Source organism: Manis pentadactyla, chromosome 18 (genome assembly GCF_030020395.1).
Source record: "Manis pentadactyla isolate mManPen7 chromosome 18, mManPen7.hap1, whole genome shotgun sequence".
NCBI lineage: Eukaryota > Metazoa > Chordata > Mammalia > Pholidota > Manidae > Manis > Manis pentadactyla.
In genome coordinates, this window is record NC_080036.1 from 8,643,700 (window position 1) to 8,656,908 (window position 13,209).

General features: G+C 36.4%; 1 protein-coding gene across 5 annotated transcripts in view; it reads left to right on the top strand.

Annotated features, from left to right (window-relative positions):
* The window catches only part of HERC2 (HECT and RLD domain containing E3 ubiquitin protein ligase 2), a 278,650-nt gene that overhangs the window by 69,635 nt on the left and 195,806 nt on the right, over positions 1-13,209 (top strand). For all 5 annotated transcript variants that reach the window (XM_036876980.2, XM_036876984.2, XM_036876983.2 and 2 more), the window contains 2 exons: positions 2,378-2,571; positions 12,631-12,831. In XM_036876980.2, the coding sequence (XP_036732875.2) occupies positions 2,378-2,571; positions 12,631-12,831 (395 nt within the window). The remainder of the gene's footprint in view (positions 1-2,377; positions 2,572-12,630; positions 12,832-13,209) is intronic.

Below are 13,209 nucleotides of genomic sequence, written 5' to 3' on the forward strand. Positions count from 1 at the left end.
AAATTCCTATCACACACAAAAAATGTAATTATGTGTAATGATGGATATGAAAAAAATAAAGTCAGTAGTTTTAAGTTGCCATTTTAGGAAATCAGAAAAAGAGCAATTTGAATCCAAAGTAGGAAAATGGAAAGAAATAGTAAAAATTACAGCAGAAATAAGTGAAATTGAAAACAGGAAATCAAAGAGATCAGTGAAATCAAAAGCTGATTCTTTGAAAAGATTAATAAAATAAATAAGCCTCTAGTGAGGCTAAGAAAAAAGAAGAGAGAACACAAATTGCTAATATGAGAAATGAAAGAAGAGGCATTACTGCAGATCCTATGAACATTAAAGGGGTAATGAAAGAATACTTTGAACAACTCTTTGCTCCCATTTTTGATAACCTGGATGAAGTGGACCCATTTTTTGAAAGACACTAGTTGCTAAACTTACATAAGAAATAGACAAAGTGAATAGGTCTATTGTTTTTACAGAAATTGAATCAGTAGTTAATAAATGTCCAAAACAGAAAGAATGAGGCCCAGATGGGTTCACTGGTGAATTCTACCATACACTTAAGGAAGAAATTGTACTAATTCCCTACAACCTCTTTCAGAGGATGAGAGCAAAGTGAATTCTTCCTAACTCATTTTATGAGGCCAGCATTACTCTAATACTATAACTAGACAAAGACATGGCAAGTAAAGAAAACTACAGACCAATATCTCTCATGAACATAGATGCAAAAATTCTCAACAAATTATTAGTAAACTTTCATCCGAAAATGTATAGAAGGAATTACACATCATAACCAAATTGAATTTACCATGAGGAATGCAAGGCCAGTTGAAAAATCAGTTAATTCAAAATAAAAATTAATGTAATCCATCAAGACAACAAATGAAAATACAAATCACATCATCAATAGGTGCAGAAAAAGCATTTGACAAAATCCAACACCTATTCATGATAAAAACTTCTCAGTAAACTAGGAATAGAAGAAACTTGATCAATTTGGTAAAGATTATATACAAGAAACCTACAGCTAACATCATACTTAATGGTGAGAAACTCAAAGCTTTCCTACTAAGATCAGGTACAAGGAAGGATGTCCCATCTCAGCATTTCTTTTCAAAATCATACTGGAAGTTCTGGCTTAATTCAGTAAGGCAAGAAAAGGAAATAAAAGACACATAGATTGAGAAATAAGAAATAAAGCTGTCTTTGTTCACAGATGACATGATTGTCTATGTAAAAAATCCAAAAGAGTCAACTAAAAAACTGGAACTAATAATTGGTTATAACAGTTTCAGTATACAAGGTTAATACACCAGAGTCAATTGCTTTCCTATATAGCAGCAATGAACAAGTGGGATTTGAAATTCAGTACACAGTATCATTGACATTAGTATCCAAAAAATGAAATAAATAGGTATAAATATAACAATAAGTATAAGCCCTCTATGAGACTAACTACAAAAATGATGAATAAAATCAAAGAAGAATTCGGGAAAAGAGATAATTTATGTTCATGGATAGGAAGACTGAGTATTGTCAGGAAGTCAGTTCTTCCTAACTTTAAAGGATCAGTGCAATCCCAATTAAAATCCCAGCAAGTTATTTTATGGATATTGACAAATGATTCTGAAGTTTATTATGGAGAGGCCTACAAGTGAAGTTTATATGGAGAAGCCAGAATAACCAACACAATATTGATGAAGAACAAGTTGGATGACTGACATTACCCAACTTGAAGATTTCCTATAGTTACAATAATGACGGTAGTATGATATTGGCTAAAGTATAGACAAATTAGTCATTGGAAGATAACAGATAACTTGGAAATAGACCCACGTTAGTACAGTCAACTGATCTTTCACAAAGGAGCCAAGGCAATGCAATGATAAAAAGAGAGTCTTCTCAAAAAATGATGTTGGAGCAACTGGACATCCACCTGCAAAAAAATGAGTAATTGATAATGGGGGAGGCTTTGCATGTGTTGGGAAGGGGAGTGTATGGGAAATCTTTATCTTCTCAGTTCGGCTGTGAACCTAAAACTGCTCTAAAAACATAGTTTTAATGGAAAGAAAAGTGTCTTGCATATTATATCTTGGGACAGTGGGATATGACCTACTAGTTAATTAAAAATAACACTAGTCTCCTTTTGAATGAAAATATGAACAAGGAGGAGGAAAAAAAATAGATCATTTTCATAACAGCATTATTTTATTTGCAGGCTGTAGGTCTTCATAAATTGTACCTAGTAAAACAACAGGAATTTTAATAACATACATGAAACAGATAAATTAGGCATGATATTGAAGCAATGAATGATCTTTTAGAAGTTGACGTTAAATGCCTTCTGAAACCGTCTGCATCACTGTTACCTCCTTAGGGAAGAAAGTGATTGATGTGGCTGCAGGCTCCACCCACTGCTTGGCTCTGACTGAGGACAGCGAGGTGCACAGCTGGGGGAGCAACGACCAGTGCCAGCACTTTGACACCTTGCGTGTGACCAAGCCTGAACCCGCTGCACTGCCAGGACTAGATACCAAGCACATAGTTGGAATTGCCTGTGGACCTGCCCAGGTACTGAGTATATAGTTCGGTTTGATATTTTGTGGAATTTTGGTTCCTACTCCTCACTGCTAGTATGAAGAAACACCGTTGATTTGTGTGTGTTGTCCTTATATCCTGTAGTTGTACTAATTAGACTTACTAGTTCTAGGAACTTAACTGTCAATTCCTAGGAATTTTCATTGGAAACCATTACATAGCCTTCACATAGAGTTTTATTTCTTCTTTTCCAGCATGTATGCCTTTTGTTTCTTTCACTTTCCGGTGGTACTAGGCTGGACTTCCAATAGGATATTGAGTAAGAGTGGCAGGAGGGTACCTCTTTGCTTTGTTCTTGATTGTAGGGGAGAAGGTCCGACTTTCACCATTAACTGTAATGTTAGCTTGTTGGTTTCTTTTTTTGGTAGATGCCTTATTATCAGTTAGGGTTTTCTTTAATGCCTACTTTTTCTAGAATTTTTTTTTTACCCTGAATGTTAAGTCTTTCAAATGTTTTTTCTTCTCAAATGATATGATCGTGTAGTTTTTAGTGTGTTTATATGGTGGATACCTTGATTTTCAAATATTGATATTCAAACAGGGTAGAAAGTATTGGCAAATAGTCCTTCTTCTTCTGTTTTCTAGAAGGGATTGGGTAGAATTAGTGTTATTTCTTCTTAAAATGTTTTTCTCTGAATCTATCCGAGATTTATTTCTCAATAGTTTTTAACTACAAATTCAATTTCTTTAATTGATACAGAAGTATTGAAGCTATTTCTTCTGGGGTTGGTTTTCCTGGTTTGTGACACTCAAGGAATCACTCAGTGTCAGTTGAGTTGTTCAATTTTTGTGTATAAAGTTTTCCTTAGTATTCTCTTGCTGACCTTGTAAAGTGTTTGGGGTCTGTAGTGATATCCTTTCTTTCATTACTGATATTGGTGATTTGTGTCTTTTGTCTTTTTTCTTTGTCAGTTTTGCTAAGGTTTATCTGTTTTGTCCATCTATTTAAAGAACTAGCTTTTAGTTTTGTTAATTTCCCCTTTGTTCTTTGCTTTCAGTTTCATTAGTTTCTGCTCTCTTGTTATTTTTGTTTTTCAGCTTGCTTTGGGTTCACTTTGCTCATTTTATAGTTTTCTCAGGAGGAAGCTTAGGTGGTTGATTGTAGACTTTTCTTGTAATATGTAAGCACTTGGAGCTAAAAATTTCCCTATAAGTAGTGCTTTAATTTCACCCACAAATTTTGATATATGTTCATTTTTGGTAAGCTCAAAATGTTTTCTAATTTCTCTTGAGAATTGCTCTTTGACCTATGAGTTATTAATATTAAGTGTGTTGTTTAATTTTAAAATGTTCTGAGATGTTCTTTTATCTTTCTGTTACTGATTTCTAATTGTTATTAATTCCATTGTGATTAGAGAAAAAACTATCATTTCAGTTTTTCTAGACTTGTTAAGATTTGTTTTATGTTCCACAATGTGTTCTTTAGTGAATGTTCCATGTGTGTGCTTAAAAAGAGTATGTATTTTGCTGTTGATATATTTTGGTGGTGATCAGTATTCTATAAATGCCAAGTTAAATCCAACTCACTGATGGTATTACTCAGTTGTTCTAGATTCTTGCTGATTTTCTGTCTACTTGTTCTGGCTTGCAAAAAGAGTAGTGTTGGTATCACCAGATGTAATTGTGGATTTGTTAATTTCTTTTTGGTTCTAACATATTTTTTTTACAGTTTAAGTGATTCTCTTCTGCAAATTAGTGAGCTTGATGTAAATGTAGATTTTTAAAAAATTCATTTTGTTATCATTAATCTACAATTACATGAAGAACATTATGTTTACTAGACTCCTGCCTTCACCAAGTCCCCCCAACAAACCCCATTACAGTCACTGTTCATCAGCATAGCAAAATGTAGAATCACTACTTGTCTTCTCTGTGTTGCACAGCCCTCCCCATGCCCCCGCCACATTACACATGTGAATCGTAAGGCCTCCTTTCTTCTTCCCCACCCTTATCCCTCCCTTCCCACCCATCCTCTCCCGTCCCTTTCCCTTTGGTAACTGTTAGTCCATTCTTGGGTTCTGTGATTCTGCTGCTGTTTTGTTCCTTCAGTTTTTCTTTGTTCTTATACTCCACAGATGAGTGAAATCATTTGCTACTTGTCTTTCTCCACCTGGCTTACTTCACTGAGCATAATACCCTGTAGCTCCATCCATGTTATTACAAATGGTAGGATTTGTTTTCTTCTTATGGCTGAATAATATTCCATTGTGTATATGTACCACATCTTCTTTATCCATTCATCTGCTGATGGACACTTAGGTTGCTTCCATTTCTTGGCTATTGTAAATAGTGCTGCGATAAACATAGGGGTGCATCTGTCTTTTTCAAACTGGGCTGCTGTATTCTTAGGGTAAATTCCTAGAAGTGGAATTCCTGGGTCAAATGGTATTTCTATTTTGAGCTTTTTGAGGAACCTCCATACTGCTTTCCACAATGGCTGAACTAATTTACATTCCCACCAGCAGTGTAGGAGGGTTCCCCTTTCTCACAACCTTGCCAGCATTTGTTGTTGTTTGTCTTTTGGATAGTGGCGATCCTTACTGGTGTGAGGTGAAATCTCATTGTGGTTTTAATCTGCATTTCTGTGATGACTAGCGATGTGGAGCATCTTTTCATGTGTCTGTTGGCCATCTGAATTTCTTCTTTGGAGAACTGTCTGTTCAGCTCCTCTGCCCATTTTTTAATTAGATTATTTGCTTTTTGTTTGTTGAGGTGCATGAGCTCTTTAAATATTTTGGATGTCAACCCTTTATCGGATCTGTCATTTATGAATATATTCTCCCATACTGTAGAGTACCTTTTTGTTCTGTTGATGGTGTCCTTTGCTGTACAGAAGCTCTTCAGCTTTATATAGTTCACTTGTTCGTTTTTGCTTTTGTTTCCCTTGCCTGGGGAGATATGTTCATGAAGAAGTCGCTCATGTTTATGTCCAAGAGATTTTTGCCTATGTTTTCTTCTAAGAGTTTTATGGTTTCATGACTTACATTCAGGTCTTTGATCCATTTCGAATTTACTTTTGTGTATGGGGTTAGACAGTGATCCAGTTTCATTCTCTTACATGTAGTTGTCCAGTTTTGCCAGCACCATCTGTTGAACAGACTGTCATTTCCCCATTGTATGTCCATGGCTCCTTTATCATATATTAATTGATGATATATGTTTGGGTTAATGTCTGGAGTCTCTATTTTGTTCCACTGGTCTGTGGCTCTGTTCTTGTGCCAGTACTAAACTGTCTTGATTACTGTGGCTTTGTAGTAGAGCTTGAAGTTGGGGAGCAAGATGCCGCCCACTTTATTCTTCCTTCTCACTATTGCTTTGGCTATTCAGGGTCTTCGGTGGTTCCATATGAATTTCTGAACATTTTGTTCCAGTTCGTTGAAGAATGCCGCTGGTAATTTGATAAGGATTGCATCAAATCTGTATACTGCTTCGGCAGGATGGCCATTTTGACGTTACTAATTCTTCCTAGCCAAGAGCATGGGATGAGTTTCCATTTGTTAGTGTCCTCTTTAATTTCTCTAAAGAGTGTCTTATAGTTTTGAGGGTATAGGTCTTTCACTTCCTTGGTTAGGTTTATTCCTAAGTATTTTAATCTTTTTGATGCTATTGTGAATAGAATTGTTTTCCTGATTTCTCTTTCTATTAGTTCATTGTTAGTGTATAGGAAAACCACAGATTTCTGTGTGTTAATTTTGTATCCTGCAACTTTGCTGTATTCCGATATTAGTTCTAAGTAATTTTGGAGTGGAGTCTTTAGGGTTAATTATGTACAATATCATGTCATCTGCAAATAGTGACAGTTTGACTTCTTCTTTACCAATCTGGATTCCTTGTATTTCTTTGTTTTTTTTCTAATTGCCGTGGCTAGGACCTCCAGTACTATGTTGAATAACAGTGGGGAGAGTGGGCATCCCTGTCTAGTTCCCGATCTCAGAGGAAAAGGTTTTAGCTTCTCACTGTTCAGTATGATGTTGGCTGTGGGTTTATCATATATGGCCTTTATTATGTTGAGGTACTTGCCCTGTGTACCCATCTTGTTGAGACTTTTTGTCATGAATGGATGTTGAATTTTGTCGAATGCTTTTTCAGCGTGTATGGAGATGATCATGTGGTTTTTGTCCTTTTTGTTGATGTGGTGGATGATGTTGATGGATTTTTGAATGTTGTACCATCCTTGCATCCCTGGAATGAATCCCACTTGGTCATGGTGTATGATCCTTTTGATGTATTTTTGAATTCGGTTTGCTAATATTTTGTTGAGTATTTTTGCATCTACGTTCATTAGGGATATTGGTTTGTAGTTTTCTTTTTTGGTGGGGTCTTTGCCTGGTTTTGGTATTAGGGTGATGCTGGCTTCATAGAATAAGTTTGGGAGCATCTCCTCTGCTTCTATTTTTTGGAAAACTTTAAGGAGGATGGGTATTATTTCTTCTCTGTATGTCTGATAAAATTCCGAGGGATGTCCATCTGGCCCAGGGGTTTTGTTCTTGGGTAGTTTTTTGATTACTGCTTCAATTTCTTTTCTGGTAATTGGTTTGTTTAGATTTTCTGTTTCTTCCTTGGTCAGTCTTGGAAGGTTGTATTTTTCTAGGAAGTCATCCAGTTCTTCTAGGTTTTCCAGCTTGTTAGCATACAGGTTTTCATAGTATTCTCTAATAATTCTTTGTATTTCTGTGGGTCCATCATGATTTTTCCTTTCTCATTTCTGATTCTGTTGATGTGTGTTGGTTCTCTTTTTCTCTTAATGAGTTTGGCTAGAGGCTTATCTATTTTGTTTATTTTCTCAAAGAACCAGCTCTTGGTTTCATTGATTTTTTTCTATTGTTTTATTGTTCTAAATTTTATTTATTTCTTCTCTGACCTTTATTATGTCCTTCCCTCTGCTGACTTTAGGCCTCATGTGATCGTCTTTTTCCAATTTTGATAATTGTTAACATTAGACTATTCATTTGGGTTTGTTCTTCCTTCCTTAAATATGCCTGGATTGCTATATACTTTCCTCTTAAGACTATTTTCACTGCATCCCACAGAAGTTGGGGCTTTGTGGTGTTGTTGTCATTTGTCTCCATATATTGCTTGATCTCTGTTTTGATTTGGTCATTGATCCATTGATTATTTAGGAGGATGTTGTTAAGCCTCCATGTGTTTGTGAACCTTTTTGTTTTCTTTGTACAATTTATTTCTAGTTTTATACCTTTGTGGTCCAAGAAGTTGGTTGGTAGAATTTCAGTCTTTTTGAATTTACTGAGGCTCTTTTTGTGGCCTAGTATGTGGTCTATTCTGGAGAATGTTCCATGTGCACTTGAGAAGAATGTGTATCCTGTTGCTTTTGGGTGTAGAGTTCTCTAGATGTCTATTAGGTCCATCTGTTCTAGTGTGTTGTTCAGTGCCTCTGTGTCCTTACTTATTTTCTGTCTGGTGGATCTGTCCTTTGGAGTGAGTGGTGTGTTGAAGTTTTCTATTTCCTCCTTTAATTCTGTTAGTATTTGTTTCATATATGTTGGTGCTCCTGTATTGGGTGCATATATATTTAGAATGGTTATATCCTCTTTTGGAATGACCCCTTTATCATTATATAATGTCCTTCTTTATCTTTTGTGACTTTCTTTTTTTTGAAGTCTATTTTGTCTGATACTACTGCTGCAACACCTGCTTTTTTCTCCTTGTTGTTGGTGTGAAATATCTTTTTCCATCCCCTGACTTTTAGTCTGTGCATGTCTTTGGGTTTGAGGTGAGTCTCTTGTAAGCGGCATATAGATGGGTCTTGTTTTTTTATCCATTCAGTGGCTCTGTGTCTTTTGATTGGTGCATTCAGTCCATTTACATTTAGGGTGATTATTGAAAGGTATGTACTTATTGCCATTGCAGGCTTTAGATTCGTGGTTGCCATAGGTTCAAGGTTAATTTCCTTACTATCTAAGAGTCTAACTTAACTCACTTAGTATGCTGTTACAAACAGAATCTAAAGGTTCATTTCTGTTTCTCCTCTTTTTTTTCTTCCTTCTCCATTCTTTATATATTAGGTATCATATTCTGTACTTTTTGTCTATCCCTTGATTCACTGGGGAGATAGTTAATTTAATTTTGCATTTGCTTAGTAATTAGCTGTTCTACTTTCTTTACTGTGGTTTTATTACCTGTGGTGACAGCTATTCAACCTTAGGAACATTTCCATCTATAGCAGTCCCTCCAAAATAGACTACAGGGATGGTTTGTGGGAGGTAAATTCTCTCAGCTTTTGCTTATCTGGAAATTGTTTAATCCCTCCTTCAAATTTAAATGATAATCTTGCTGGATAAAGTAATCTTGTTTCCAGGCCCTTCTGCTTCATGGCATTAAATACATCATGTCACTCCCTTCTGGCCTGTAAGGTTTCTGCTCAGAAGTCTGATGTTAGCCTGAGGGGCTCTCCTTTGTATGTGATCTTATTTCTGCCTCTGGCTGCTTTTAACAGTCTGTCCTTATCCTTGATCTTTTCCATTTTAATTACTATGTGTTTTGGTGTTGTCTTCCTTGGGTCCCTTGTGTTGGGAGATTTGTGCACCTCCATATACTGATAGACTGTCTCCTTCCCCAGATTTGGGAAGTTTTCAGCAACTACCTCCTCAAAGACACTTTCTATCCCTTTCTTTCTTCTTCTTCTGGTATCCCTATAATGTGAATATTGTTCTGTTTGGATTGGTCACACAGTTCTCTCAATGTTCTTTCATTCTTTTTTCTCTCTGTGCCTCAGCTTCTTTGTATTCCTCTTCTCTAGTTTCTATTTCATTTATTGTCTCCTCCACCGTATCCAACCTGCTTTTAATACCCTCCATCATGCTCTTCAATGATGGGATCTTGGACCTGAATTCATTCCTCAGTTCTTGGATGTCTTTCCGTACCTCCATTAGTATGTTGATGATTTTTATTTTGAACTCCCTATCAGGAAGAGTCACGAGGTCCATGTCATTTAAATCTTTCTCGGGAGTTGTATTAATAATTTTACTCTGGACAAGGTTCCTTTGGCGTTTCATGGTTGTATATGGCGCCCTCTAGTGTCCAGAAGCTGTGGTCTCTGGAGCTGCTCAGCCCCTGAAGCAATGTCGGGGGTCGCAGGGGAGCGGTACTGGTGCCTGGGGGGAGGAAAGAGCTGTTACCAACTTTCCGGCTGCTGTGCCTGTCTCCAGTGCCTGAGCCAGTGGGCTGAGCGCACAAATACAAGCTTTTGTCTCAGAACATTCAGATATGGATCCCTGCTTTCCACAAGCGGCTGGAATCCCAGTCTCCCCAGGAACTCTGCCTATATTCACTTTCCAACCCGGTAGTCATGCGAGTCTCATGAAAGCACCGTGAAATGTAGGTTTGTGCTCCCAGCGCAGATCTCCGGAGCCAGGTATTCAGCCGTCCCAGGCCTTCCACTCCCTCCCTGCTCCGTTTCTCTTCCTCCCACCAGTGAGTTGGGGTGAGGGAAGGGCTTGGTTCCCGCTTGGCCACGGCTTTGGTATGTTACCCTGTTCTATGAGGTTTATTCTTTTCTCCAGGTGTATGCAGTTTGGTGCAGCCCTCTTTCCTGTTGCTCTCTCAGGGTTAGTTGCGCCAACTATATTTTCTAATTGTATCTGGTTTCAGGAGGAAGCCTCTGTCTCTCCTCTCACGCCGCCATCTTTAATCCTTTCGTAAATGGTTCTATCATTTCTAAAAAATATTAGTGCTACTGATTATACCAAAAAATTGCAGTAAAATACACAGTGGCACTAAGTACATTCACAGTGTTGTGTAACCATCACTACTGTCCATCTCCAAAACTTGTACATAATCCCAAATAGAAACACCGTAGCCATGAAGCAATAACTGTCCATTTCTCCTTCCCCAGCCCAGTTAACCTCAAATCTACTTTCTGTCTCTATGAATTTGTCTATTTGAGGTACTTCATTTAAGGAAATCATATGATATTTGATTTTTATATCTGGCTTATTTCACTTAGCATAGTGTGTTCAGGGTCAACCCATGTAACGTGTGAGGATTTTATTCGCTTTAAAGGTTTAGCACTATTCCATTATATGTATGTCCCACATTTTGTTTATCCATTCTTTTGTTAGTCGACACATGAGTTGTTTGTACCTTTTGGCTATTGTGAATAATGGTGCTCTAGATATTAGTGTGCAAATATATGTTTGAGTTCCTGCTTTCAGTTTTTTTGAGTATATGAGTGGAATTTTTGGTTCATATGATAATTATTTTTAACTCTTTGATGAACCACTATACTGTTTTCCACAGCAGCTGCACAATTTTTACATTCCTGCCAGATAGGCACAAGGGTTTCAATTTCTCCACCTCCTTGTCAACAATGGTTATTTTCTGTTTTTTTTTTTTTTGTTTTTTTTTTTAAAACCATCTTGGTGTGGAGTGATATCACACTGTGGTTTTGATTTGTACTTCCCTAATGGAAAAGATGTTGAGCATCTCTTTGTGTGCTTATTGACCAGTTGTCTATCTTCGGATGAATCTTTATTTAAGTCCTTTGCCCATTTTTGAATTGATCTGTCCTTTTGTTCTTTCTTTTTCAGAGTTGTAGGAGTTTTTGATATATTGTGGGCATATTAGTCCCTTATTAGGTATATGTAATCTGCAACTAATTTCCCCCATTATGTCATTGTCTTTTCATTCTGTGAATAGTATTCTTAGATGGACAAAGTTTTTATTTTTGAGCAAGTCCACTTTATTTTTTTCTCCTGTTGTCTGTACATATGTATATCTAAGAAATACATTGTCATGTAGATTTTCCCAGGCATTTTCTTTTAATAGTTAATAGTTTTAGCTTTTATGTGTAAGTCACTGAACCATCTTGGGTTAGTTCTTTTTATGGTGTATGATTAGGATCCAAATTCATTCTTTCACAGTTTCCCAGCACCATTTGTAGAAAAGATTGTCCTTTCCTTACTGAATGACACTGGTTGCAAATCATTTGACCATACAGGCAAGGGTATATTTCTGGGTTCTCTGTTCTGTTTCATTGGTGTATATGTCTGTATTTATGCCAGTACCACACTGTTTTGATTATTGTAGCTTTGTAATAAGTTTTGAAATGGAAATTCTGAGTCTTCCAACTTTATTCTTTTTCAATATTGTTTTGATTTGTTGGAGTCCCTTGAGAGTCCATGTACATTTTAGGATGGGTCTATTGATTTTTTTAAAAATATAATTTGAAACTCTTTTTAGGTCTATAAACATTTAGAATTATTTTATCATCTTGGTGAATTGACCCTTCTGTCATTATACAATGTCCCCTATAGCCTTGTTTCTCCTTGATTTGAAGTCTCTTTGATTTTAATGTAGGTACTCCAGTTTTCACTTAATTAGTGTTGCATACTATAACTTTTCCATTGTTTGATGGCTCCTGACTATATTTAAAAACCTCTTGACATAAGTGACTCCATTTTATTTCACTGTTTACAGATCCATATAGCTAGTTTTTACTTTTCATACATCTTGGCAATCTCTTTTTGTTTGTATGTTTAGATAATTCAAATTTAATGTAATTATTGTAAGTTGGATTTTGTCTACCATTGTTTATTTTTTGTGTGCTGTTTTTTTTGGTTACTTTATCTTTTCCTGACTTCTTTTGGGTTATTTTAATAATATTAACTTACTGAATTGTCTATCTCCTTGTGTAGTTTTTAGTGGTTGTACAAGAGATTACAATAAACATACTTAACCTTTCTTGCCTACTTAAGAGTTACTTTTGTAACTTCCATGTTTCTCCCTGCTGTCCATTAAATGTGAATTAATAATTTGAGAATGAAAAGTTTTTTTAAAAACTTAGAAAAAACTTCTTACCTTTCTGTTACAAAATAAGATTGGGTAGTGAAATGAGAGAAAATTGGAAGCCCAGTGGTATGTGAGCTAAGACATCCACGGGAGTTCATGTGCTTTTGGGACAGTTAGAAGCATGAATAATAATTTAAGGCATCCTCATCATTCATAATGGTGTCCCATGAAACAGAACAATACCTGAATGTGTAGGTTCATTTCATGTCTTTGTTTCTTCCATAGAGTTTTGCTTGGTCATCCTGTTCTGAGTGGTCCATTGGCCTCCGTGTCCCTTTTGTGGTGGATATCTGCTCATTGACCTTTGAACAACTAGACCTCCTACTACGACAAGTGAGTGAGGGGATGGATGGCACTGCTGACTGGCCCCCACCCCAGGAGAAAGAGTGCATGGCCGTGGCAACGCTGAATCTTCTACGACTTCAGGTGGTAATGTAATGATTTCCTTTCCTCTCCCTCCTTTTATAAGTGCTTTAGGTATTTGTAATAATGCTTATACATATTGAAGAGTATGTATTTTAGCCAATTAAGTGAACTGCTAATGAAAATTTTTAAGTATTTAGAGTAAGATTATGATGGATTGTAATGTATATATACTGGAAGTCATGCTTGCTAAGAGTATGAAATGGATGGTGTTATTTTTGCTACAGCCAGCTTGTTGGTGTCCATCAGGGAGTTGATATCATGACTGTGGTTGTGTGTGGAGAAATAGCTGGCGGAGGGGTAGGTTTTTTTTTTTTGCAGAACAAGATGCTTTCTTTTTTAAATTTTTATTTATATTTTTTAGGCTTTTTAAAAAAAATT